The sequence below is a fragment of the Penicillium vulpinum genome (assembly GCF_028829585.1).
Source record: "Penicillium vulpinum strain IBT 29486 chromosome Unknown utg000001l_segment0_segment0, whole genome shotgun sequence".
NCBI lineage: Eukaryota > Fungi > Ascomycota > Eurotiomycetes > Eurotiales > Aspergillaceae > Penicillium > Penicillium vulpinum.
Genome location: NW_026643241.1, coordinates 7915169 through 7941693, shown reverse-complemented (window position 1 = coordinate 7941693; position 26525 = coordinate 7915169). Strand labels below are relative to the sequence as shown.

Here is a 26525-nt window from a genome sequence, read left to right as displayed (position 1 = left end):
TGTTTTCTCTATAGTGATTATATCATGAGCGTGTCTTAGCAGAGGATGACTTCCCCAATGCAATTTTCAAATTCAACGCACCGAAATCCCTCAACGTTTTGGAGATCTAGATCGCCGAGCTCCGTCGGATCTCCACTTGCGCTTAAAATATCCGGCTCTTGCTCGGACCGAAGATCAGGCACGGAATTGCACAGGCGGGGCCTCCCGAGGTTGCAAAAATATATTATCATTATGCTTCGAGATACTACCCGATCAGTGCCTTTGTATCCAGGCTTTAAGGATATATTATGTGGCACTTTTCCAAAATAAGAATGCGCAAAATATGCTCAATGCTGAATCCATATGCAAAAATCTATATAACCAACCCAAATAATATTGCCCAGCAACAAAGTGTGCATCAAAAGATCTTATATACAAACAACAAGCTAAACCTCGGCATTGCTAGCACAAGAGAAGCTGTTGCTGGAGGCATTATCATGAATAGCCTTGCCGGAAACGTAAAGGCCAAGACCACACATGCAGCCACCGATCAGAATAATGCACACGTTCACAATAGTGAGTGCGATCTTCCGAGGAGAAGAGAACCACCTGCCCTTGTTGATGTGCAGCCAGTACACACCACCAAGACCGTAACTGAACCAACTAGCGAACAGAGAGCTAATCAGACTCAGCAGATCACTGAAGACGGGAACGGCATCGGCAATGATCCAGGCAATAACCCAGCAAACGAAGGCGATGGTAACCCAGGTGCCAATAGCAAGCCAGTCACGCTTGTGCATGCGGTCAGTGCCACGGAACAGACGGACGTAGATGTACTTAAGACCGATGTGGCCGTTGACGACACCAGCACCGATAATCTAGGAGAATTGTCAGCCGCTGAATATGGGATAGCATAAGTGGATGCAAAAACGTACAGTAGGGATGGCAATTCCATAAGCAACCTTCTTCAGAATAGGACCAGCCGAGCCAAGAGCGGGAGATGTGACATCCTGACCAACGTAGTAGTAGATCACCACGGCAGCAACGGTGTAGAAACAAATCTCAAAGGTCTGTAGCAAGACCAGAGCCTTGGGGAAATCCCTAGGTTCCTCCATCTCAGCAAGCAAACCGAAGAAGGCCACGTGAGCACAGTATGCGAAGACGATGTTAGTGACAGCGCTAAAGGCCTGGAACAGATCGGTATCGACAGTAGCCTTGAGGTTCTGACCACCCTTGTTCTGAACACCGACTGCAACCATAGTGATGATGACAGCAGTGACGATACTGGCGAAGGCTATAGATGGCAATTAGCGACGATTCCCAGCGGCGGAATTCAATGGTACATACACATGCACGAGATGTAGGTCATGTTCTTCATAGTACGGGGCAGAGAGCAGACGAAACAGATGACGAATCCAACAGCGGTAAAAACCATCGTGCAAGTTCCGTGCTCGGTAACGGTGTTCATCATGACACTGAAAGTCAAGATGTGAGAACCCATGATGAAAATCGAGAAGAGCAGCTGGCCGATGCCGAACAGCTCGCGTCCAAAAGCACCGAACAAGATCTCGCCGGCGTCGGCCAAGTTCTGGATGTGGGGGTATCGGGCGCGGAATTGATGAATTGTGTATCCAGTGTAAGTCGCGAGAATGCCCAGTCCAATGATCAGGATGAGAGCTGGGGCGAGGCCTAGCTGGGCAAGGGTCTTGGGCAGGGACAAGACACCCAGAGAGACGGATTCGGCGATCATGACTAGATAATGGTCAGAGTTGGCTCATACATAACTATTGATCAATTGATCAATAGTGTTGTTTGATGCGCGTATTGCTAGCACTTACACATTCCCGTTTGCCTGATATAGAAATTAGTTCATATTCTTGGAAGGTTATTGCTTCATTGCATGCACTTACCACCACTTCATAGTTTTATACTTGACCTCAGCCCCCTCCTCATCTCCAAAGGCATCCTGATACTGGGGATTCTGATCCCCCAGCATCTTCTTTTCATTATATCCCGACTCCGAGTCCGGCTCCTGGCGTGTCATTGCATCGAAAGTCATGTCGGACACGTATAGACTGACAGGGGAGCCAAAACGGGAATAAAGAAAAGAAGGAAGAAGGAGAATGGTATGTACTTCTATATGTGCAAAGAAAATTCTCCAGGTGGAGCTTTTTTCCTTGTCAACCGAGACAACCCCGGCTTATCTTGTATGGAGAGTTGGGGCGCATAATTCTGCCCGGATCTTCTGGAAGGGCTTATCTCTACGATTGAATTTCTATTGCATATTTGCATTGGATAATAATTTACTATATTACTGCGTTAGGTATGTATTATTGCGGCTCAGCCTAAAAAAAAAGAAAAAAAAAGCTTTGATATGCCAGTTATGCCCACCTGGGCAGATTCCACAGAAATTAAGCGTCGGAGGATCCACTTCCGCACAGGAAAGTGGGGTTCTTGTAATCCACTATATTGACTAGTAACCAATCAAAGCCTCGGCTCGGAATTCTATTATCTAACCAGAATTACCGGACACGCGTGGCTGGCCGAGAGTAGCCGCATAGTCTAACGGGCCAATCCCGAGTCTCAAATGTCTACAACCTGTTACCAAATGCCAAGTCATGCTTTGATTTATTTGCAAGTCTACGGGTTAGTGTTGATGATATTGGAAATATGAACCGTATGAACACGCATGTACTTTGTATATTGTAGGTTGTACCTAGGAGATGGCAAAAGTAATCAAGGTACAGTGGCTAAAAAATGTTATGCAAAAGACCAACCGTGGGCCTGGCGGGAAGCTCTTGCCACCAAGAAAAAATAAATTTTAGCCAAGCCTTTGCCAATTTTCTCTAGTAAGACAGTTACGGTTCGGCTCTTGTGTCAAGCCGCACATCCGAATGTTAAGGGTTACTGTGATAGGTATTACTCACCGGGATATTCTTTCCAAGGTTGGTAGTTAGGGTTTGGTATGTTCCTTGACCACAACCAATGTATGTATGTACTTTGTACCTATTCTGTAATCCGTACTTTGTAACAACGAATCTGTTATATTAATTAGGTCATCCCTTCCTAATCTGGAAATTGTATATCACAAACCATGACATTAGCATCCGTACCTCCACATTCTGGCCCCTGCACCTCCAAAATTCCCCCAGACAACCCCAAGTTGCAGGTAATTCAAAGATAAGTGAAGATTTCACGCGAATAATCCATTCTCCGCCATAATCCACTGTAGTTATCATGCAGTCTGTGACGAAAACTGGTTAATGAAAGTGTCGATCTCGCCACACTGCTCCACAAAATCCCTAGTACGGAGTATGCCACCCCGTATGACACTCCACGGACGAAGGCCGAAATTATCCATGAATGAAATAACGACCAGAACGGCCAGATCTTCATACCCCAGCATACTTTGTAGTCATACATAATTTAGACGGTGTAGCAAGGCTTGTGACGCGATCAAAATCCCACTTCTCCCACTCAGGAAGACAGTGTCATAGCTCGTGAGGTGGATCGAGTTTGGGGCCGACAACGTCATTCCCATGACAGTGTAGGTCCATACAATCTACTATTTTGTGGGGAAAGTCGACGAAGCTGGAATTCATCCATCTGTAGTGGCCACGATATGTACATCGTACATAGACTTCTAGGAGGGCTTGACCTGACTAATCGGTGAGCTTACTGCCGTCATTTTCGAGGCTCCTATCTGTGGCAAAAAGGATTTAAAAAATATTTCGTTGATAGCTGCTGGATATGCCCTCGTCGTCGCACCTATTGGTGCAGGTGCAGCGTGTCCTGGAGGGGCTTTAGGGCAGTACAATTTCCCCGACGTCATTTGAGTTTCAGTAGGTGTTCTAGGGAAGGATTCTAGTGCAGACATTTGGAATTCTTAGGTAACGCCTGAGGACATTCCCTCCTTTTTGCTCTGTTAGCGCAGCGTAGGTCTGTCGGTGGTTCTTGGCTGTAATCATTCCTTTTATACGATATTATTCTCAAAGCAGACAAAGGCTGTATTGCGAATGTAGTCTAACGCCGAAGGGCGTGGAAGACAGCAGCTTCATATCAATTTTGAAGGAATAAATAAAATGTCCAGAAAACAGCAGTGAACAAAGCTAGAGGCATCTATGGCAATGATATTTGCTAATAACGGCTGCAGATGTAATGCACAAGATGATGGATGAAATATCCAATTATCAAGTTGTAATAAGTATTCTTATCTATGACTTACCTACACCAATGCCGATCGGAGAAGACGCTCCATCTCTCGGAGTGACTCGGGTTTGGAAGTCACACTGGACATCAGGTAAAGAACATTGCCGAGAACGCGCGAGTGAACATTGAACTGATCACCGCCAACAGCCAGCTTCTGCTGCAGTCCCTTTGCAACATTAGAGGTGTAGCCTGCGAGATTGTTAGCTTTATCAATGCTTGGTTTCAGGTCTCAAGAACATACCTCCACCAGCTGCATCACGCAGCGAAATACTAAGCACAGTTCCAATGGCAAACACGCTCTCCACCGAGCTTGTGGAAGACAAGTCCTGAAGCAGACCATGCGACCAAACACTCCACACATCCGGAGTAGAAGATTCAACAGTAGCAGGCGAGCTGCTACGCCAGTCGGCGCGGTATGCATCCCACGATCCATTGGTATCAAGCTTAGCCATAGTCTTCAAGGAATCAACAGCGACAGTGCATCCAACTGCATGGGCAGTGTAGCTGTGACCATGGAGGAGGGCATCGCTCTTCTCCGGACTCGAGAAAGCATCGAAAATCTCCTCGCTAGCGACAGTCGTGCAGAGCGGTACCAGCCCGCCCGTGAGGAGTTTGGCGTTGACGGCGACGTCGGGGTGCACACCCAAGAACGACGCGGATGTCGGACGACCGAGACGGTACAGTCCGGTGAAGACTTCGTCGAAGATGATTGGTAGCCCGGACCACGACGGAGATTGTTTGGGAGCGGGGGCGCTGGTGGAGAACAGCTCTGGGTGGTCGCGGACCACGTCGGTCAGGCATCTCTGGAAGAGGGGATCACTGGAAGGAGGCGGGTTAGCATATCTGTAAATGAACGGCCGTGCCACTGGATTCTTACCAGAAAAGCATTCCGCCCGCACCGAGGATGACAGGTTCCAGAATCAATGCTCCAAATTTCATTCCTTGGCGCTGGACCAGATCTTCAATAGTGCGACGGATGTAGTCTCTGTAGCGCTGGGCAGTAGCAGACTCAAGACGCTGGCTGAGGTCGAAGACCGACCCCAATGAAGCGAAATCAACATCCTCGCCGAGTTCTGCCTGCAGTTCACCAGGGATCTCAACTTTCCAAGATCCATTAACCATCTTAACAAGAGGGAAGTCAAACCAATGGCCACGGCCACGATACCATTCGACCTTCTTATTGAATGTTGAAGGTTCCGAACAGTCCATCACACCGATAGTGTCACCATGGTAGCTACCCTTGAGTCCAAGAATACCAATCTGCTCCTGGCTGGCATCCCAGCCGTACCGGTCGCAAGAAGCGCGGAGACCCATCTTGACAGCAACTTCCATCCCCGTGCTCCCATTGTCTGTGTAGAATACCTTACTAAGCCTCGGGTTTTCGATAATTTCCAGTAAGTTATCGGCAAGCGCCAGTGCTGGCTCATGGACTGCCCCTGCGAACATGACATGCCCGTACCGACCGGCGGCATAGGCAGCAGACAGTGACAGCTCGGGGTTACCATGGCCCAAGCCTTGTGTCCACCAGGACGCAGATCCGTCAAATGTCGGGCGCAGTTCGCTTTGGGTATCTTTGGATGTGTTGGAGACGAATGTTTGGAAGTAGTCATCATATGCTGAGTCGATGACAGTAATATCCTTAGCCTTCATGCCTTGGTGCTGGGTAAAGGGGTACCATATCAGCTCTTGCGCACGGTCGGCCATCTCTTCTAGGCGCTCAACGCGTTTGGTATTGTTGACAGACATCTCTTCAAGCAGTCGGAGGACCTCTGACTCCTTTGCGGATTTTTGGTAATAGCCAAGCATGGCCTCCTCGTCCCTCAACTGGGAGTCGGCATCCAGCTGCGATGGTCTGGGTGGAGGTGCTGGTAGCGACACCAGGGGGATACTCTTTTTCTGGAAGTAATCACGCAGGTATTCGTGATTTTGGTAGTACTCATCTCGGAACAATAGAACTGATGAGATGTCATAACCACGGAGGAGCAATGACTCGTAGGCAGAGATCGAAGAAGAAATACCCCCTAGACGAGAATCTGCTACCAGCACGATTGGCAGCCGGAGTGGTCGATACAAATCTGCCTGTGAGTTGCCATTGGGGCCCGGGGAGTGCACACCCCCAGCAGTCTCAACAAGGGCGAAGTCAATGTCCGACCCCGCCCAGCCGGACAGCGTGTTATGAACGGATGCGAGGAGATCATCGTCTCGCGGAACCTGAGCAATGAGCTTTTTGTCTTATCATTAGGCCAATGGGCACCTACAAATTTATCCTTGGCTGCCAAATGCGGGCTCACTGGGTCATCGAATTGGTAGAGACATTTGGTGAGCGTCCCGGCGCCATAACGTTGCAAGTGCCTGCGACCGTCAGCGATTGAATGAAATTAAATGCAACTGAATTCAAAAGTTCCCCTACCGATCATCGGCATCGTCCAATGCTCCTGTAGACACGGGCTTAAGGAATGCGGCCCGTTGTTTCTGACGTTGAACGGCGTTACACAACACCGTGGAGATGATTGTCTTCCCCACGTCCGTGTTAGCCCCGTAAACTTGATGGGCTCGTAAACTACGCCATAGCGCTGCGCCGACCGGAGGCATGATGAGATTGAAGTGAAGTGAGTCACGATGAAGTCCAAAACAGACCTCGGGACAGTTGAGTTTCCGACTCCACGCTAAATCTCCACATTTTCTGCATTTCACCGGATTCCCCTTGTTGGGTTCCTCAACGACTCGGACCTCTTTGAAATTGGGGAATAGGGAGATCTGCTCTGTCGCCAATCTCAACAATATTCGAATCTGAAATTCAAGTGGATAGCCTGTGGATTACCCTACCCGCCAGGAACAGGAACAGGAACATCAGAGCAATTGACGTTATCATGAAAGCCGATATGACTGCTGCTTCATCGGAACCATCATCGGGGACATTGAGGACAACATCGCCTAAAACCCTCGTTGAATCACTAACCGCCACATTATCGCGCCGGGAAGCCAAGTCTGCCCGTCGCAGGCTGACCATTTTACCCCGAACAGCTGTGGATTTCTCTTCCAACGACTTCCTATCACTGTCAACGTCCTCTGCATACCGAGAACGCTTTCTGGCACTTTTGAACAACACCCCACCATCGTTTCCCCTTGCTAGTGGGGGTTCTCGGCTATTAGACGGGAATTCGGCGTACGCGGAAGAGCTCGAGAACTTTGTCGCGACGTTCCATCAAGCCCCGACGGCACTTCTATTCAACTCCGGATACGATGCCAATGTCGGCGTACTCTCCAGCCTTCCTCAGCCAGGCGATGTGATTTTGTATGATGAGCTCATCCACGCCAGTGCTCATGAGGGCATGCGTCTGTCGCGGGCCGGTCCTCGGAAGATGTTTGCCCACAGTTCGCCAATTGGCCTAAGAGAAGCTCTGCAGTCGCAGATAGCCGAAGACCCAGCAATTGTGGAAGGTGCGCGCAATGTCTTCGTGCTCATTGAGTCCATCTACAGTATGGACGGCGATGTCGCTCCCATCAAGGAGTTTATCGCGGTTGTTGATGAGCTGCTACCTCGCGGCAATGGATATTTCTATGTCGATGAAGCGCATGCGACTGGTGTATTTGGACCGCGGGGTGCTGGGGTGGTTCAGGAGCTCGGCGTTCAAGATCGCATGTTCATCCGAGTGCATACATTCGGCAAGGCACTAGCGAGTCATGGAGGTAATTTGATGTTTTTATCGCCCCTTGAAATACTCAACTGACCTTTATCCAGCCATGGTTCTCTGTGGACCAGAGACAAGGGATTACCTGATCAACTATGCCCGGAGTTTGATCTATACCACCGCTCTGGGATTCCCATTCCTGGCATCAATTCGCGCAGCATATGAGCTCCTGTCATCTGGTGAAACTGAATCAGTAAGTCGATACTGTCTTCTTGACGCTCATACGCAATAGCTAACTGGATAACAGTTACAAATCCGGCTTCAGGAGTTAATTCGCCATCTCCGACAGCGGCTTGCTAGTCTCCATACATATCAATCAGTCATGTTTGAAGTCGACCATTTCCCCACGTCTCCCATTATATCCCTTCGCACATCGCAGCCACGACAGCTGGCGAGTCTCTGCCAGGAAAACGGATTTATTGTTCGAGCGATCATGCCGCCGACGATTCCCGAGGGAAAGGAACGGGTGCGAGTGTGTCTGCATGCAGGAAACACAGAGGCTGAAATCGATGGTTTGGCGCGTATAATTCAATCGTGGCTCGATCAAAGTCACAAAAGTGCGTCGAAATTATGAAAGTATGTACTTTGAGCTTTATATCTTCATAGTTGATCGTATTTAGATTCCCATATTATCTCACAATCCACCCACTACCTCACCCTCGCGGGGAAAGCATAAGCCAACCTAATATTACCTTCTTTTAATACCATTGCAACACCCGTGGCATATAAGAAGTCGTTAACAAGATGACAGAATATCTTCTACGTCGGATCAAAGCTATGGTAAGGTCCCTTCAGACTCCATTTGTCCCTAGGAAGCTCAAGCTGGCGAGGTCTGCAGACAAACCACCCAGTGGAATCAACTGCCAAATAATCCAAATTTTCAATCTACAGGTCATTGTTGTATGCGGAACCATTGCAAAGAGAATGACCACTCAATCTTCTCCTCCCTTCAGGAAGATCATATTCACTTTGGAAATACTACATTGAAAAATCCATCTATTTCTAGATGTATTGTTTACGAAGCTTCAGCTAGACCGATCATCTTACTCCACTGAATTGCACCCGCTAACTATCGGGTGATTTTCGATCGGAACAGCCTTTTTTACGCTGTCGTTGGAAATACCACCCTGGTCAAATGTGTCTGGAAAAGAAATGGGCAATCCCCGCAATTATCGCACCATTCCAGAGACTTACGTGAACTGAGCTGGGTTTGAATGAAAGTCATGAATTCCAAAATAAAACTACTTGGTGGTATATGTCTAATGAACAAGTAATCTTCAAACGCAGCAGAGAATCTCAAATCAACATAAATAAATGCACGCTATAGGATAAATGCTCATCAAAATCTAGATCATCTAGACCATAGATTGCTCCACCTTCGCCTCACCAGCCTGAGTATCCGATGAACGATCCATAGTGGTATAGCGGCTGAAATCTCTCATACCGGGATGCTCACTGCCAGGCTGATCACCTTGGCCCGCAGCCTTGCGGTCCTGGCGACGGAAGTAAACACGCTTGCACCACTTCCAGCTCTCAATACCCAGGAAGAAAAGCACTGTCTCGACAAAGACAATACCCCACTCCCAGGAGATACTGCTGTGCATGAAGACCTTGTGGTTGATCACAGGGATGTAAATAATAGGGAACGCAAGAACGAAACCAGTCATGATACCAAAGAAGAGGAACTTGTTGCGCCAGATATCGTGCATCCACTGAGTATAGCGTTTCTTGGAGTTGGGCTGCATGTGGAAGAAACTGCGGCGCAAGTGCATCATTTCCCAGGCAAGGAAGAGTGCGAACCAGGTCATGCAGGTGAAGGTAGTAGCGCGGGCGCGGAAAACTGTCTCACAGTTATAGGGTTTGTTGGGGTTGTTATATTCTGTATTGCAGCCCATGGCGAGATCGCCGTCGCCCCACTTGAACATGACGAGAGAGAATGCTGACAGACAGAGGCCGGCCATCCAGACTCCGTAGACGAGGGTGTCGATAATGATTTCCCAGGTGAAGATACCTTGTTTCTGTTTTTTGTTAGTACATTGCATTGTTAGGGAAGGGGAGTAGAATAACTTACGCTTTGCGGTGGCCGGTCCATCACTTCTGCAGCGGCAATCTCCATTCCCAAACCCATATCAGGGAGACCAGAGGTAATCATGATGATCCAGATGATCTCGACAGGGGAGATAGGGAACACAGACTGGTTACTGTCATCCTTAAAGGCCAATCCAATGAGCAGGGTGATAGCCAATGCAACATTTTCCGCAAGAAGATGCAGAACGAATTTCTGGATATTATCGAAAATGCGACGACCTTCCTCAATACCGTTAATGATAGAAGCAAAGTTATCATCAGACAACACCAGTTCAGAAGCATCCTTAGCCACATCAGAGCCATTCTGACCCATAGCAATACCGACATCAGCCCGCTTAAGCGAGGGAGAGTCGTTAACTCCATCACCGGTCATAGCCACAAAGCGCCCACGACGATGCAGAGCATCAATCATGCGAACCTTCGTATTAGGCGCACAGCGAGCAATAACCAATGGAAGGGTAGGAAGTGCATCAATCTCGTCTTCGGTCAATTTGTCAAACTGGGAAGCCGTCATGACCATAGCATCAGCAACGTCCTTGGCGATCATATCCATGTTTGCAGGAATGATTCCGACTTGCGCTGCGATCGCACGTGCAGTACCGGGGTGGTCGCCGGTAACCATGTGCACGGAGATTCCAGCCTTGTAGCACTGGGCAATAGCCCCAGCCGTTTCAGGACGAGGAGGATCGTAGAGACCAATCAAGCCGTAGAGAGACAAGTTTTTCTCGACCGCCTCGCGGGGAAGAGGATCGCCGCCTTCTGGAGCAGGATTGGTGTTTTCGCGGCCGGCCATAGCGAGCACACGGAGACCCTCTTTAGCCAGAGCCTCCATGTTCTGCAAGATGTCGTCCCGAATTTCGTCGGTGATAGGGACCGGGTCAGAGTCAGCCGTCCATTTGATATTGATGCATGCATCGAGAACTCGCTCGACAGCGCCCTTGGTGAAGATCATTTCGCGACTCTTCTCTGAGTTGTCGTCACGCTTAGAGAAAATAACAGACATTTTCTTCACGCTAGAGTCGAATGGATACTCAGCCTTTTGTTCCCAGACGGGCTTTTCACCCTTGGTCAAGCGGTCCAGACCCCAGTTGAATCGAGACGCGAAAACCTGGATAGCAATGTCGGTGGGTTCACCGCGAGCCTGCCATCCCTCAGTGGCACTTTGATGGAGATGGGCCAGGTTGGCCATGGCAGTGACGTTGAGGAAATCCTTGAGCGTATCGTTGTCTTTCAACAGGTCATCTGGAGATGATACATCACCCATTTCTTTTCCAGCAAGTTTGACCGGGGTCTCGGCCATCAAGCTCAGATCACCGTCGTGGGGGTTGAGAGGCTCGTTTGAGGCACCGACTAGGTAGGTTCCTACAGATGGAAGCCAGGCCCTCTTTACGACCATGCGACCTTGGGTCAGAGTACCAGTCTTGTCTGAGCAGATATTCGTCACAGCACCGAGTGCCTCTAAGGAATCCAACTTTCGGACAATGACATGACGCTTGACCATCTGTTTCGTTCCCACCGCCATAGTGATTGTCAACACAACCACCAAGCAGGCTGGAATCATAGCCAGACCAGTCGCGACCGCATAAATAATAACCTCGTTATCACCGCGCCAGTCGTTCGATGCAGCAACAACAATCGCGAAAACAACAGCAATGCCAAAGAGCAGAAGCGCCAGCTTAGAGAGTTTCCGCTGCAAAGGCGTACCAACATTGGTACCCAAAAACCGGCCAATAGCATCAGTGGTTGTCAATGTCCAAGCCTGGATATACCATCTCTTCTTTGTTTCACCTTCAGGTCCGCGCTTAACAGGGCGACGCTTCGAGTCGGTTCCACGGAGAGCTTGCGCGATAGCTCCGATCTCGGTTTTCATTCCGGTTCCTACGACGACACCACGAGCGCGTCCTCGGGTAACCGTTGAGGAGCTGTAGGCGATGTTCAGTCTGTCACCTGGACCGGTGTCGACCTCGAAAGTAGCATTTGCGTCTTTCTGGACCGGGAGAGACTCGCCGGTTAGCAGCGCTTCGTCGGTTTCGAAATTAAATGCTTCAACGAGTCTGTGAAATGTTTGGTCAGATCCGGGTTCTGATATATTCTATTCGGGGATTGCGGTACACACCTGACATCAGCAGGAACAGTGTCTCCTACTTTCAGTTCGACCATGTCACCGGGGACGATCTCATTTGCCGGGACAGTTGCTGTTTTGCCGTCGCGAGAGACCACACCTGTGGGCGAACTGAGGGATCGCAGCGAGTCCATAGTCTTCTCTGCGGCATAATCCTGGTAGACACCAACAACGATGTTTAAAGCGATGACGGCGGCGATGAAACCTCCTTCGATCCAGGACTTGATACCAAAACTGACGGCCATGGCGATGATGAGGACCTGCCATCATCTTAGCAATAATTCATTGAGGGTTCTTTCTGGCTTCTAACTTACCAGCATCATGGCATTAGCGATCTGTCGAATGACAATCTTCGCCAAGGAGACGCCTTCGTCTCCTTCAAGTATATTCTGGCCATATTTTTCAAGGCGTCGCTTGACATCTTCAGATGTCAGACCATCATCGGAATTGGTTTCGAGTTCGTTGATGACATCTTCGAAGGTAAGACTATGGGCGGGCTGGGATAGAGGTTGTTGTGTAGGATCAACAGGGCTTCCAGAGCCTGAGCCTTTTTGGGCCTCAGACATGTGGGGAGTGGTGGAGAGAGTGTCTCTAGTCGAGCGAATTGAATAAATTGAGTGAAAGATGTACTTCTATGAGGCTCTTAAGGGGGCAACATATAGAAGGTATCTGAAAGAGAATGAGAGTCCATACACTGGAATTACTTTGAGTAATAGGTACACTTCTATGGAAACAGCCTTCTTTTCTTTTCCTCTGGGGGGGATGTCTCAAACTATAAATATGAACAGAATCCTAGTCGATGGCGAAATCCATATTAACCGGCTGTTGAGACCGGAAATAATCTGATGGAAATGGCGTCCGACGTCCGGGGAACCAATAATCATGCTATTATCGTATCCAATCAGCTTCATCAACCAGATATCGGTATCAAGCGGACACTACTTGGCGCAGCATGCTGAGTTTCCCTATTGAGTTGATGACGCAGATGACTCTCGGCGACGTCTCAGCTATCGCCCACGCTATAATTCTCCACCTCTGATTGGTGCGGAGATTTCTTGGCATACTCTTGGCTGCCCAGGTCCTCGCTTTCTATCTCTCTAATTTATTTCCTATTGCTGGGCGCCTTGGCTCTTGGCTCTTGGGATTTCTTGGCATTTTGGGGCTCGAGAGTTCCTCCGCTTCAAAGTCACCCACTTCTCCAGGGACATTTTTCTGTTCTCATGTGGCAAAAAACCGGATTGAACTTGTTTTGTTGCCTCAAATAATGGGCTATCAATTGTTATTGGGGATACGGTACCTGAATACATGATTGTCCCGACTGATCCGATCCAGGTTGCACACTGTCTTACGTTGCGCGATCCCCTTATTTTCATTGGATCTATTGGGCAATACTCCAATTCTTTATTTTATTTTTCCTTTTCGTATCTTCTTCGCTTGGACCCAAAACACATATGACCCTCCACTCATGGCGGTCGACTCCATGCCCCGAGAGGAGATAATCGGGGTTGTGATTGGGGCCGTTGCGCTGTTTTCCCTGATCAGCATGATTCCTGTGTGAGTATGGAGGCGCGATAGTCTTGGCTCCCCCGCTTCATGCAGGCGGATTGTTCTCGAAGTTCTGGGTTTTGACGTGCCGATCACTGATTTGTATTCTCTATTCAGGATGATCATGTGGCATCATCGACGACGTGAAGCCATGCAGGCAATGGCCGAAACTCGGGTACTTCCACCTGTTTATCAGGTACAGTTGCAGGATGTGCTCGGCCAACCTGTGTCCGTGGACCGATGGTTGGAAGAACAAAATGTGCCCGCCAATGCCCAGCAATATGGCCAAGATACTTGGTAAGTCGGTGATTTTTCAGCATTCCACCGTCTCCGATTCCGGCCCCCTCCTTGAATTTCTTGGCCCTGCGGCTCGATGATGTAGTGCGGGGACACTAGGGCTGGGCTCTGGGTTCTCCGCCCTATCGCGATCGGCGAGTTCTCGTCGAGGCGGGTTCATGTTTCTGGGCAAGGCTTTCACTCGCAAATGACCCCTCTAATGCAAATTCGCTTCGTTCCTGGATAAACACATTGTGGTCTTGGCTAGATAGCAGACCGTGCAAATGACCCTGGATAAATTGCGTGAACCTTCTAGAATCAAGCTAACTCACCCAGCCCCATCTGTCTCTCAGCACTGTCGTCATCCCCATATCTCGCCTGTCCCGACTCAGCCGTTCTAGCTCACGACCAACACAATCACGACCCGACTACACGGACGGCCCTCCGCTGCACCTGCGGGGCACAACATTCCCCACCCGGTAGCGAGGTCCTCGTACTGAATCGCTGCAAACATGCCTTTCATCTAGATTGTCTGAAATCTTGGTTTGAATATCGTCGGTACAAGTGTCCGATCTGCCAAGCTTCGTATTCGCCAGAGGAAGAGGCACGAGGATAATTTCCAGATAGAATTGACTGGTTGCATCCATGATCATGCGGGGGCGCTTGCGATTTGCATTGATATCCTCAGTTGTTATACCCTCCAAGGTCTGGCCAGTGGGATCACTACGGCTTGGCTTTTTTTGCATCATTTGCTTCTTTTTACTTTGCTTTTTTTTGGGCCTTGCTTTGCTTTGAGATATCCCAACGTGACACGAAGCATTTTCATTCAATTCTTTGATTCAGATTTATATATATGTTTCCGTCTGTCCCAATAGGCCTCAGGGCAAAACTTCTGTTTTATGTATACGAAAACATAATAGAAGACGCAGCATTGCACAATAGAGGGTACTACCTGTGAAGGCTCACTACAAAGTACAGTGGTCATACAAGGTGTATATATTGTATTCCGACCGAATGGGGACCTTGGTGGTGTAGTTTGATTCCTTCAAAGGATGACCAAATCAACACTTTTCTCCTAACCTTCTTTTCATGCCAACCTTTTACACCAAGAATATATACTGCAAACTAATATGGCTATACATATGCAGACTCACACTTCTCACAATCAAATCTGAGAGCAATCGGGCACCGGAATAGGAAATTTATTTCAGAACCCCACTATGTTGATAACTTTTAAGCTGCCCTTTTTTTTATTTCTCTAAATATATCAAAATTCCATGCATATCAGTATCTAAACTCTCCTGATCAAGGGCATATCATCATATCACATATACCTCTATCAAAAATCAAGCATCGAATCCCTTCATCCATCACCATGAGCTTGACTCCCGAAGAAATCAACCTCCTTGAGGTTGCAAGAACGACAATCAACTCAATCCCCAAATCAGATACCCACAGCGTAGCCAGCGCGGCTCTTTCAGCCAACGGCCAAGTTTTCACCGGCGTGAACGTTTTTCACTTCACAGGCGGACCATGTGCCGAGCTTGTAGTCCTCGGTGTGGCCGCCAGTGCTGGCACTCCTCGTCTATCGCATATTGTTGCTGTTGGGGAAGACGGCAATGAGGGAATTATTCTCAGTCCCTGTGGTCGTTGTCGACAGGTACTACATGATTTGCATCCTGAGATTCGGGCTATTGTGCAGAAGGGTGGGGTGGTGAAATCCGTCTCTATTGATGAGTTGTTGCCTTATGCTTATGAGCCTAGGGAGTAAGGATTTTGTATATACATAATATATATGCACAAATACCACGCCATTAAAGTAATAACAGTCGAGCGAGTTAAAAGTACATCTCAACAGATTAAAAACTAATCTGGCTCCGTAGTCAATTAATAACTCGAATCAAATCCAAGTAGCGTAATCACTTCCCAAAACCGTCTCCTTTGTAACCGCAGCCGAGATAGGAGTCTCGTACAGGCGGGCAGAAGTATCCGACCCATCCCCAGAATTGTTGAACTCAGAAAAAACTGGAGTAGCTCCCGCTGCCATTGTCGCCCATCCCTTGGGATTGATCAAACTACCGAGTCTGGAGTTCTGGTAGATGACGCGAGCAAGCACTCGCCACGGGCGACCGAGGTATACAGCGCCACCAATGCTAGTTCCAGACCCAGCCTTGATGTTGCAGTCGTCAATTACATACCAGGTGTTGTCTGTGGGTTGCTCACGCGAGTTGGCGGTGATATAACCAGAAGCGACGGAAACGATGTCGCAGTTGGTGAACCAGGCAGAAGCGGCGCCGAAGATGTAGTCCACTGATCCTGGGGATTGTTAGTATATAAGAGTGGGGTAGATGGATGTGATAAAAATGAAGTCACTTGTGACTTACCCTCAATTCTGGAGTTGGCATAGTGCTGGGTTCCCGACTTGGCGTACAGGGTATCCTGGTATCCAAGGAACTGACAGGCAAAGAAGCTTAGTTTATTGGCATTGGCGACGAGTCTGGTATAATAGTCAGTCAATAATTCAAATATTGAAGCAAGAAAGAGATACTCACGCAACAGCTTGTGCTCCAGTCCCGTACCCATTCACCACATTGATGTTATGCATCTTGAATCCATTGGAGACAACATTCACAGTAGCACTCTTGTCCAACGAGCCAGCCTCAGGCGAAGAGATAGTATGGGTAATGGTAACAGTGTTCTGCTTGTATGTCTGTGTATCAACAGTCTCGCCATAGAAGGTCAGAGCACCGGAATATTTGACAGTAATCTGTTCCTCATACGTGCCACTTGCAAGATAGATACAAGCTGCTGCTGAGGAAGAACCAAGGGCAGCCAGTGCCTCGGTGATGGTCGAGTATGTTCCACCCGAACCCACTGTCAGGCAACCTGCGGGGGCAGTAGTCCTGCTTGAACGAGTGGCTAGTTCGGCGGGTGCACCCAGAACACCCGTGCCGATGGATAGGGCTGTGAGGAGGAAGTTTTGCAGATACATTCGGTAGAGATCGTTGTTTTACCGGAAAGAAGGGAATGATTGTCGGGTTATGTGCGCCTTGAGAGATATTATATGCAATAACAGGGGTCATGCGAGTGCTGTTTCAAAGGTTAGGCTATATCTGGGTCCACCGGAGCTACGGTTGATGAGATAGATTCTCCACTTGGGAGGTATTTCCATAAATAGGAAGCTTTCCTCGGCCATTGTTATCGTTCCTCAGGGGTAAATGTATTCAGGCAATTATATCCATAGTAGATTAATTGTCTGACTGGTCTCACTCTGATACTTGTTTCATGGCGTTCCACTGTATTGCAGAACACGTGGCTTCAAGGAAAAGTGTATATGCAGTCTATACATTATGTGCATACTATATCCGGGGAAATCAACGCCGAAGATTCACCGGATAACAACTCGTTTGGTCATTACTGCTGGAGAATGAAAAAATGATGTTCAGTGAAGAAAAGAAATTCCTCGAATGACGGATGGCGCTAAAATGGAGGCGTTTCAGGTAGTTTCATTTCTCCGCCGACGAAACATTGGAATCGTCCACATGCAAAAACCCTTGACAGTAAAGGAGAGCAGAAAAGCTATAAAAGATGTACGAATTCACTAGATATATAGTTATTACTAAACTCTAGTTGCGATACCTCTAATCACTTGTGCCATGTCGATAACAAGATCCCTCGCAGCCTTTGCGCTCCTCACCTTGACTTTCGCCCTACCAGATGGAATAAGACCTCTCGATACTCGTGCTTCAGCTTGTACACCAGTAGCAGGTGGATCCGCCTCTATCGATGATGTTCCCGCCATCACATCAGCAATTGCCCAATGCGGAAAGGGAGGCACTATAGTCATTCCTGCTGGCAAAACCTACTACCTGAACAGCGTACTAGATTTTGCAGGATGTGTTGGATGTGACTTTCAGATAGAAGGCCTGTTGAAATTCAGCTCTTCGACTGCGTTCTGGGAGGGAAAGACAGCAATGATCAATATCAAGAATATTGATGGACTCAAGATCCGATCTTTGACGGGAAGTGGAGTGATTGACGGAAATGGGCAAAATGCGTATGTACATACTAATTCTTTCTCTTTTTATTTTTTTTTCACTATTATTTCAGTTTACTGATATCATATAGATGGGACGTTTTCGCAGCAAACAGCAGCTACGCCCGCCCAACCCTTCTCTACATCACTGGTGGCTCTAACATCGAGCTCTCAAACCTCCGCCAAAAGAACCCGCCCAATGTCTTCAATTCGGTCAAAGGCAACACCAAAACCGTGTTGTTCGCCGATCTCAAAATGGACGCCACATCCAAGAGCGACAATGAGCCGAAGAACACGGATGGCTTCGACATCGGCGCCAGCACAGATGTGACCATCAGCAACGTGAACGTGAAGAACGACGATGACTGCGTAGCGTTCAAGCCCGGTGCAGACGGTGTCACGGTCACGGGTATTACCTGCACCGGAAGCCATGGACTATCTGTGGGATCGCTGGGAAAGAGTTCCTCCGATACGGTGAAGAACGTCTACGTGTCCGGCGCGACGATGATTAATTCGACCAAGGCCACTGGAATCAAGACATATCCCTCTGGTGGAAGCCATGGCATTTCAACAGTGAGCAATGTTACTTTCACGGATATTGTGGTTGATGGGTGTGACTATGCTATTCAAATTCAGAGTTGCTACGGAGAAAATACGGCTTACTGTGTGGATAATCCTGGGAATGCGGTTTTGACGGGCATTGTTTTTGACAATATCAGCGGGACGACCAGTGGGAAGTATAAGGATGTTACGGGCAATCTTGCTTGTGGATCTGGTGGAATTTGTGATGTCAAGGTTAGTGCTTATACTGTTAAGGCGCCATCAGGGGGGAGCCAGGTGCTGTGCGCTAATACCCCGTCGGGTTTGGGAGTTACATGCACACCAGGTGCCTCAGGCTAAGAATAGAGGAGACCTAGTATGCATAGTTATCTTGTGGATAGGAGAGTATTGGAGAGAAAAAATACTGAAAAAGCTCTATACAATTTTACGGTATATAAAAGATATGTTCGTCTTACACGTGTGATTTCCAGCACAGTACACCAGACCACCCCTTCATTCAAGTGTTTACGAGGAGGCAATAACCTTGTCCTTCACGTAGAGGTCAACATACTGGTCGACATCATAGTTCTCCAGCTCAGAGCGGTTCCAGCCCAGCTTCAGCAGTTCATCGACACGAGCCTGGTCAAAGTGCGCCTCAATGTGACGCTTATACTTGGCCAGAATCTCAGGCTTGGCCTCCTCGCGACGGAGACGGTGGCCCAGAGGAGCCTCGACGACGATCTCCTCAAGGACTGTCCCATCGTTCAGGGTGACGGTTAGCGCATTGGGGATGGTGCGCTTGCTTGGGTCGTGGTAATCGGTGGTAAACTTGGTATCTTCAACACAACGGATCTTCTTGCGGAGATCCTCCAGCAGAGGGGAGGTGGCGGCCTCGGAGCCGTCAGCATAGTCGCTAGCGGTCAGGCGGCCGAAGACGAGCATGGTGGCAACCATATACTGCACACAGTGGTCGCGGTCGGCGAAGTTGTCCATCTCCTTGAATTGCTTGTCAATGATACGGATGCATGCCTCGTGTGTGCGGTTAGTGATCTCCTTGATGTCCTTGGCACTCTTTCCCATGGCTGCAAGCTTGGCGTTGACCTTTTCAGCGGCCTCAATGGCGGTCTGAGAGTGGAATTCGGCTATTGAAAAGAAGTTAGATGTCTCCAATCCTCACACAGTACCATATTCTGCAAAATATGCTTGCACGTACCAGGGTAGGAAACTTTGAACAGAACGTTCTCCATGACATAACTGCCATATGGGCGCTGGAACTGGAACTTCTTGCCCTTGAACAGAACATCATAGAAGCCCCAAGTAGGAGCAGAGAGAACGGTGCGGAGACCGCCCTCACCCTTCTGGACCTTGAGAACCAGGTTGACAGCACGCTGGCAGGCGTCACCAGCAGCCCATGACTTACGCGACATGGTGTTGGGCGAGTGGCGGTAGGTACGCAGAGACTGGCCGTCCACCCAAGCCTGGGTAATAGCATCGGCAGTCTGCTTCTCGGTGAGACCCATCATCTTGGAAACGACAGCAGTGGTCGCAACCTTGACGAGAACAACGTGGTCGAGGCCGACCTTGTTGTAGGAGTTCTCCAGAGCCAGAACACCCTGGATCTCGTGGGCCTTAATCATGGCCTCCAAGACATCATGGATCTTCAGGATCTTGCCATTTCCAAGGTTTCCACCGGCGCGGTTTGTGCGCGAGATCCAATCGGCCACAGCCAAGATACCACCTAGATTGTCCGAGGGGTGACCCCACTCGGCGGCGAGCCAGCAGTCATTATAGTCGAGCCAGCGAATCATAGAGCCAATGTTAAAAGCTCCATTTACGGGGTCGAGCTGGTAAGGAGTGCCAGGCACACGGGTACCATTGGGAACAACAGTACCCTCTACAACAGGGCCGAGGAGTTTCGTGCACTCCTTGAATTTCAAAGCTTCCAATCCACATCCAAGGGTGTCAAGGAACACCAGACGAGCAGTGTCAAACTATAATCAATAAATTTTATAATCAGCCAGTACGCCGTATACCCGAGCCGGGCTGACTTACTGCCAAGTCGGAATCCACCTTATAGTCGTGGATATAACTGGCCATATCCTGAATTTCCGGGTCGTAGGACTTGGTGGTATGAACCGCCGGGGCGGCAGATTGACGGGCGGCCATTGTAGAGAAACGAGGAGTGCAAGAAATAGAGGTACGGGGAATGGAGAAGGAAGAAGCCAAAGTGGGCAATCTGGAGATGCGGGCCAAAGTGCGGGGAGACGTGTGGGTCAGACGTCTTACCGCAGGCAGGGACATTGTGAAAGAAGAACTGGGAATAGGATCGAAATTGAAGACCCAACAATTGACAAAATTGGAGAATTGGAGAGGGGGGAATGGTTATTTAAAACAATGGACGAAAGGAGAAAATGTTGGGGGGGGGGAAGGGGGGAAATGGCCGGGGGAGAGTTCCAAGCTGACTTCATCCTACCGAGGGTCGGTTACAGTCGGGTATTACTTCACTTTCCCTCCCTTTTAAGCCCTGGAGATTGTTTATGAGATCAATTACCTCGTCTATAGGTTGACAGGCCAAAAATTGCACTAGTATTACTTTTTCAATTGGCCGGTCTTATTATTGCTACATTACCGTCTGTTGAGCTCCCTGGTGGAAATCCGAATATCGGATGTAAACAAGAGAGTAGCAACAGACAATAGCTGCAAGATGCAGCGAAATCGGAATATGCGCGGTCCGAATGTGCAAGAAACAAGTAGAGAGTAAAGAAACCATTTGTTCGATGGAGCTCACACCGGCTCACAGCCCCTTCGCCCTCGGCTGAGCTGCACGTGCAGATCATCACCCAGAGGGCGAAGCTCAAATCCCCAACACCCCTGCCTCTTCCTACTGCTCTTCCTTATCTCCCTCGCCTCACTCTCGCTGATAAATTAGTGGAATATTCCCATGGCCTCCTCTGTATCAGTCTTACGAAGAGACTTGACAACCTCTCCGTAGATAGCTTTAGCGAAGAGCGGGGGCACAGCATTCCCAATCTGCTTGCGCATGAATCTTCCAGTAAACTGGAAGTTCAGGGGGAATGTCTGCAAGAGGGCCATCTCACGACTGGTATAGGGCCGGGTTCCCGAGGGATGGTAGTTGTATTCGCCGCCCCCGCAAGTAATTGTTCTGGCTAGAGAGTTGCGATCAAACGACGGTCGGTGGCTCAATGCCCACCGTGCCAGGGCCCCTGCAACATTGTGGTCGTCGGCATCAGGAGGAATGTTGTCAATGGTAGACGAAATGGTCTCTCGGGGAAGTAAACCTTGACCAATACCGTGAGTGGGTTGGGCATAATGTGGCAGAACTTCACCGGGCCTGTAGGCACGTGGTTAGATACATAAAAATGGAAATACGAAAAGCTTCGTCTTTCACTTCACTTACCCCGCAGCAATAAGAAGCAATCTCTTTCGCTCCTGAGGCACACCATATTCATCACACCCAAGCACCGACCAGCGAACAGAATACCCAAATTCAACCATGTCCAGTACAACTCGATTAAAGATAACGGGGAATCGTTGTGGCAACCCCATGGTTTCCTCCATAGTCAACACCCGGGGACGGGACTCCTGGATCAGACTTCCAGCCGAAAATACGCATGCAGAGTTGGCGTCATCGCGAGGACAGGGCACAGTATGAGCAGGAGACCAGGTTTGGCAGGGGGGTGAACAGTGTGCAATATCCACTCGCAGGAATGATGGATCGTTAGTAAGAAAACTGAAAAAATCGGAGTGCTCGACCTCCACGTCGTTGAAATTCAGCTGATAGGTTTCCAGTGCATGCTTGTCAATATCAACGGCCCATTGGAGCTTTACGCCGGCCTGCTTGGCCCCGCAAGATACACCACCAGCGCCACAGTAAGCGTCACCAAAGGTATATGCACGGTTAGGGGCAGTCAGATCAATCACATCAGGGGCAGTCAGGTCAATCACACCCTGTTGATTAGTATCCATAGCCATGGAAGATGCGCTAGCCTCACCGAAAGGCACTGTCTCGCCTCTCCATTCGGAACGCAGCTCATTTGCGCACTTTCCAAATCCTGGATCTGATTCAGCGAAGGTCAACCATTCAATTGCACACTGCTCTGCACTCAAAGGTGCATGGCCAGGAATAATGATGACTCCTTGTTGGCGAATGGTGAGCTTCAGTCGACAAGTCAGGTCCCCCGATATAGGGTTATTAAAGTCAGTCCGAAAGTTCGTGAAGCAAATGGGCACACTCCGTCTGACTTTCTTGATACTGACATGGTCGGTGTTTTGAGTGAGCCAGACCAATTCATCGTTAAGTTTTGGCAGATATGTCTTGGCTTCAGGGTGCGTGGTACGGTAAAGACGCCGGCCGAAAAAGCGCAGGTCGTGAGGCTGAGGAATCATGTCCTCAACCCGCATGAAAGAGCCATCATCAAGCTCTAGACATATTCCGCGTTTGAACACAATACCCCCGATTTTTATTTCTTGCTGGGCAATCTCTGGCGTTGGGCTGCAACTAGCGGACTGGTTGCTGATGAAAGATGAATTGCCGGAGGAAGACCGATCACTCGGCGAGTCATCCCCGGCAGCAATTGCGGAAGGAGCTGCAACATGTGCCATGTCAGAGGTCAATTCCTCAATGGCTTGATTGGTCTCATCGTCGCAAGTGAGGTCGATGACGACCTGCAGGTTCTCGGTGGGGCGGAGGAAGGTGTGGCCGGCCTCCTGCACAGGTGAAGTAATGAAGATCGCAGAAGGATCCGACATGATTATGTCGTCGTCGGTCATTGTCGGCTCATGAGTTACTGCTCGAAACTCTGCAGTGCTGACAGGGATTGGGTCTCCAAAGGGAGACACTGAAATACGGGATCGATCATTGATATCGGCCATTGGTGTGATGGTTGACTGATGAAAAACTTCAATACTTGGTTTGTACGAGGATTCAAAGTCAAGGTGAAGAAATCGAGGTAAAGAAAACAAATTTCGATATCGAACCGATGGATGATCCCAAGCTGATAAGGCCTCAGGTAGATGACTTCAGAAACACTTCTACTCCTATAATCGGGTGTTCGAAACTAGCCTTGCGCGAATGAACGCAATTTCTCTCAGGTAGCAATCTGAATTGAAGAGAACTGGTAGAAGGCTTTGCCAGACCTTCTATACATAGCAAAGTTCTAGAAGCGATTCATATGGATTCGTCTATGTATTTCTATTTGGTCAACAAAGCAGAGATGGCATCTTGTCTTGTGCAGCATGAAAGACTATAATAAAGCCATGGTGTTCATGTATTTATCTCATTGAAGGTCGGCATGACCCGTCCAGGCTGGTTTGTACATCAATCTATATGTAGGTTGTATGTAGTATCAACATCCGCTCTATAGACGCTTAACCGGTTCGGGACAGTACCTAGGGCACAAGTGGGGCGCACTGCTTACTCAGTAATGAGTCAGCTCCCCCCATTGGGGCCTCCCACCGAAGTCGGCCCGGGCGGAAGAGCGAGAAATTTTCATTCTGTGGGGCACCACGACCGAAGAAACACAACTGCCATGGAATATTTCCTTCCCTCTCTCTGTCTTTTTGGGGTGGTGTTCGTTTCTAGTGATGACCATTCTCTGAACTTCCCTCCTTCTTTTACGTGATTTGGTTTTGGTAAGTGGCATGGTTTTATTGTTTTCGACTTTCAGCTTTATTCAAGCTTCTCACCCCCCCCCCCCCCCTGTCTCTTATGATGAATTTTGGTTTTTTATAGATGTTAGACTTCCTAAACAATTGTTGCGGATAAACACCTGGACTGATTTGAGACACTTGCAATCTTGCTATACACTGTGAATGCAATGGATAAACACTAGTACTAATTCTCTTCGTCCATCCCAGAAAACCTACCCTCCGTCAGGATGTGTGGTATCATTGCGCTGATCCAGGCGAACCCCTCATCTGCGGCCGCCGTGGATCTCCACGAGGCACTTTACCTTCTCCAACGTGAGTTCCGGCCAGAATATATACACGTGCGACCGCGAGACTAAAGGTTTTGGTATCACAGATCGTGGTCAGGATGCAGCCGGTATTGCAACATGTGCATCCGGAGGTCGCATCTACCAACTCAAGGCCAACGGCATGGCTGCCAAGGTCTTCCAGGAAGGTGCTAAGGTGACCAACCTGCCTGGCTCCATGGGTATTGGCCACCTACGGTATCCAACCGCAGGATCCAGTGCCAACGCTGAGGCCCAGCCGTTCTACGTGAACAGCCCCTACGGCATCTGCTTTGCGCACAACGGTAACCTGATCAATGCCGGGGACCTCAAGAAGCATCTTGACCTTGAAGCCCACCGTCATATCAACACCGACAGTGACAGCGAGCTGATGCTCAACGTCTTCGCTGATGAGCTAAGCGAGACCAAGAAGGCCCGTGTCAACCACGAGGACCTCTTTGCCAGCTTAAGCCGCATGTACAAGCGTTGCGAGGGTGGATGGGCTTGCACTGCTATGCTTGCTGGTAAGTTATGAAAATCATGTGTGATGTCTTATAGTCCATAGTACTAACACGCCATCTAGGCTTTGGTATCTTAGGTTTCCGTGACTCGTACGGTATTCGCCCCCTCATTTTGGGCTCTCGTCAGTCCGTGGATGGACCTGGCATGGACTACATGATGTCTTCTGAATCAGTAGCTCTGGATCAGCTAGGTTTCAGTAACCACCGTGACATTCAGCCTGGTGAGGCAGTCATTATCGCTAAGGGTTGTGAGCCGGTCTTCCGCCAGGTAGCCCCTAAGAAGGCATATGCTCCGGATATCTTCGAGTATGTCTACTTCGCGCGCCCTGACTCTGTCATGGATGGCATCAGTGTGTACCGTAGCCGGCAACGCATGGGTGACCGTCTTGGTGCACGAATCCTCGATGTCCTGGGTCCCGAGGTCGTCAAAGACATCGACGTGGTCATTCCTATTCCTGAAACGGCGACCACGTCTGCGACCAATGTCGCACTGTACCTTAACAAGCCTTACTGCCACGGTTTCGTCAAGAACCGTTACGTCTTCCGCACCTTTATCATGCCGGAACAAAAGACACGGCAGAGAGGTGTCCGCCGCAAGCTCAATGCCATGAAGGCCGAGTTCAAGGGCCGCAACGTCCTTCTGGTTGATGACAGTATTGTGCGTGGTACCACTAGTCGCGAAATTGTCAACATGGCCCGGGAAGCCGGCGCCAAGAAGGTTTACCTTGCCAGCTGTGCACCGGAGATCACGCATGCTCATATCTACGGTATTGACCTTGCCTCTCCTCAAGAGTTGGTTGCGCATAACCGGAACTCTGAGGCCATCGCCAAGCACATTGGCGCGGAGGCGGTTGTCTTCCAAACTCTGCCTGATCTTAAGGATGCCTGTGCCGAGGTCGCCCGTGAGAATGGTCAGGAAGAGCCCACAAACTTTGAGGTCGGTGTCTTCTGCGGCAGCTACATTACCCCCGTTTCATCCGGTTACTTCGAACATCTGGAGGCTGTCCGTGGCGAAGGCCGCAAGGTCAAGGCCCTTGATAAGGCCAAGGAGGCTGTCACCAATGGCTTTGCCAACATGACCGACTTTCAGATCGCCGCTCACGGGGTCACGATGGACACTAATGGCAAGATTATCCCTAACATGGAGAACGAGGCGTCTACGATTCGTGACGCCAAGAATGCTGCCCAGGCCGAAGACCAAACGAACCCCAAGGTCTCGGATCGCATGGACATTAGCATCCACAACCAGGCTGACCATGAGGCATGATTACGAGGACAGCTGATTTCTATTTCTTTATTTTTTTCCTCCACCATTTTGGCAATTTGCATTGGGTGTCTGGGCGTTTATTTGGGAGCATATATGTGAGGTGGCTGTTTGCTGCTAAAGGATGTGGAAATGATGTGGAAATGCATTGAGAATACCAATACCCGGTGTCTTGAGATACACTTGTCAATATTTCCTAATGAAGCTAAAATAAAATGCAATATTCTGATGTTGTTGAAGTCATGCTGGTTTTCATTTGAGTCATTTTGAGTTTGATGTCC

At 49.1% G+C, this 26525-nt stretch overlaps 11 protein-coding genes across 11 annotated transcripts; 5 read left to right on the top strand and 6 right to left on the bottom strand.

Annotated features, from left to right (window-relative positions):
• Positions 1-425: 425 nt before the first annotated feature.
• N7479_002840 (Amino acid transporter transmembrane) lies at positions 426-2038 on the bottom strand (the record flags this gene model as incomplete). The annotated part of the gene is made up of 5 exons (XM_057250537.1): positions 426-857; positions 915-1273; positions 1327-1731; positions 1818-1831; positions 1890-2038. 5 exons carry the CDS (start codon positions 2036-2038, stop codon positions 426-428), a joined length of 1359 nt encoding a protein of 452 aa, XP_057114969.1.
• Positions 2039-4204: 2166 nt separating this feature from the next.
• Positions 4205-6780, bottom strand: bioDA (adenosylmethionine-8-amino-7-oxononanoate aminotransferase; the record flags this gene model as incomplete). Its single annotated transcript, XM_057250536.1, has 5 exons — positions 4205-4377; positions 4430-5007; positions 5066-6399; positions 6447-6540; positions 6599-6780. 5 exons carry the CDS (start codon positions 6778-6780, stop codon positions 4205-4207), a joined length of 2361 nt encoding a protein of 786 aa, XP_057114968.1.
• Positions 6781-7058: 278 nt separating this feature from the next.
• On the top strand, positions 7059-8454 carry N7479_002838 (aminotransferase class I/II-fold pyridoxal phosphate-dependent enzyme; the record flags this gene model as incomplete). Its single annotated transcript, XM_057250535.1, has 3 exons — positions 7059-7878; positions 7931-8073; positions 8128-8454. 3 exons carry the CDS (start codon positions 7059-7061, stop codon positions 8452-8454), a joined length of 1290 nt encoding a protein of 429 aa, XP_057114967.1.
• A 781-nt stretch (positions 8455-9235) lies between these two features.
• On the bottom strand, positions 9236-12656 carry N7479_002837 (ATPase P-type K/Mg/Cd/Cu/Zn/Na/Ca/Na/H-transporter; the record flags this gene model as incomplete). The annotated part of the gene is made up of 4 exons (XM_057250534.1): positions 9236-9898; positions 9952-12022; positions 12085-12350; positions 12405-12656. 4 exons carry the CDS (start codon positions 12654-12656, stop codon positions 9236-9238), a joined length of 3252 nt encoding a protein of 1083 aa, XP_057114966.1.
• An 899-nt stretch (positions 12657-13555) lies between these two features.
• N7479_002836 (RING finger protein) lies at positions 13556-14527 on the top strand (the record flags this gene model as incomplete). The annotated part of the gene is made up of 3 exons (XM_057250533.1): positions 13556-13644; positions 13690-13932; positions 14248-14527. The coding sequence occupies 3 exons, from the start codon at positions 13556-13558 to the stop codon at positions 14525-14527; spliced, it is 612 nt and encodes a 203-aa protein (XP_057114965.1).
• Positions 14528-15286: 759 nt separating this feature from the next.
• Positions 15287-15682, top strand: N7479_002835 (cytidine deaminase family protein; the record flags this gene model as incomplete). The annotated part of the gene is made up of 1 exon (XM_057250532.1): positions 15287-15682. One exon carries the CDS (start codon positions 15287-15289, stop codon positions 15680-15682), a length of 396 nt encoding a protein of 131 aa, XP_057114964.1.
• Positions 15683-15811: 129 nt separating this feature from the next.
• On the bottom strand, positions 15812-16903 carry pmeA (putative pectin methylesterase; the record flags this gene model as incomplete). The annotated part of the gene is made up of 3 exons (XM_057250531.1): positions 15812-16227; positions 16296-16408; positions 16464-16903. The coding sequence occupies 3 exons, from the start codon at positions 16901-16903 to the stop codon at positions 15812-15814; spliced, it is 969 nt and encodes a 322-aa protein (XP_057114963.1).
• A 664-nt stretch (positions 16904-17567) lies between these two features.
• N7479_002833 (putative extracellular exo-polygalacturonase) lies at positions 17568-18847 on the top strand (the record flags this gene model as incomplete). The annotated part of the gene is made up of 2 exons (XM_057250530.1): positions 17568-17968; positions 18040-18847. The coding sequence occupies 2 exons, from the start codon at positions 17568-17570 to the stop codon at positions 18845-18847; spliced, it is 1209 nt and encodes a 402-aa protein (XP_057114962.1).
• A 165-nt stretch (positions 18848-19012) lies between these two features.
• On the bottom strand, positions 19013-20788 carry N7479_002832 (putative 2-methylcitrate dehydratase; the record flags this gene model as incomplete). Its single annotated transcript, XM_057250529.1, has 3 exons — positions 19013-19629; positions 19701-20478; positions 20540-20788. 3 exons carry the CDS (start codon positions 20786-20788, stop codon positions 19013-19015), a joined length of 1644 nt encoding a protein of 547 aa, XP_057114961.1.
• A 624-nt stretch (positions 20789-21412) lies between these two features.
• Positions 21413-23380, bottom strand: N7479_002831 (DNA cytosine methyltransferase; the record flags this gene model as incomplete). The annotated part of the gene is made up of 2 exons (XM_057250528.1): positions 21413-21839; positions 21906-23380. The coding sequence occupies 2 exons, from the start codon at positions 23378-23380 to the stop codon at positions 21413-21415; spliced, it is 1902 nt and encodes a 633-aa protein (XP_057114960.1).
• Positions 23381-24070: 690 nt separating this feature from the next.
• On the top strand, positions 24071-26247 carry N7479_002830 (amidophosphoribosyltransferase; the record flags this gene model as incomplete). The annotated part of the gene is made up of 4 exons (XM_057250527.1): positions 24071-24139; positions 24365-24469; positions 24531-24983; positions 25043-26247. The coding sequence occupies exons 2-4, from the start codon at positions 24385-24387 to the stop codon at positions 26245-26247; spliced, it is 1743 nt and encodes a 580-aa protein (XP_057114959.1). The 5' UTR covers positions 24071-24139; positions 24365-24384.
• Between the last annotated feature and the right edge of the window lie 278 nt (positions 26248-26525).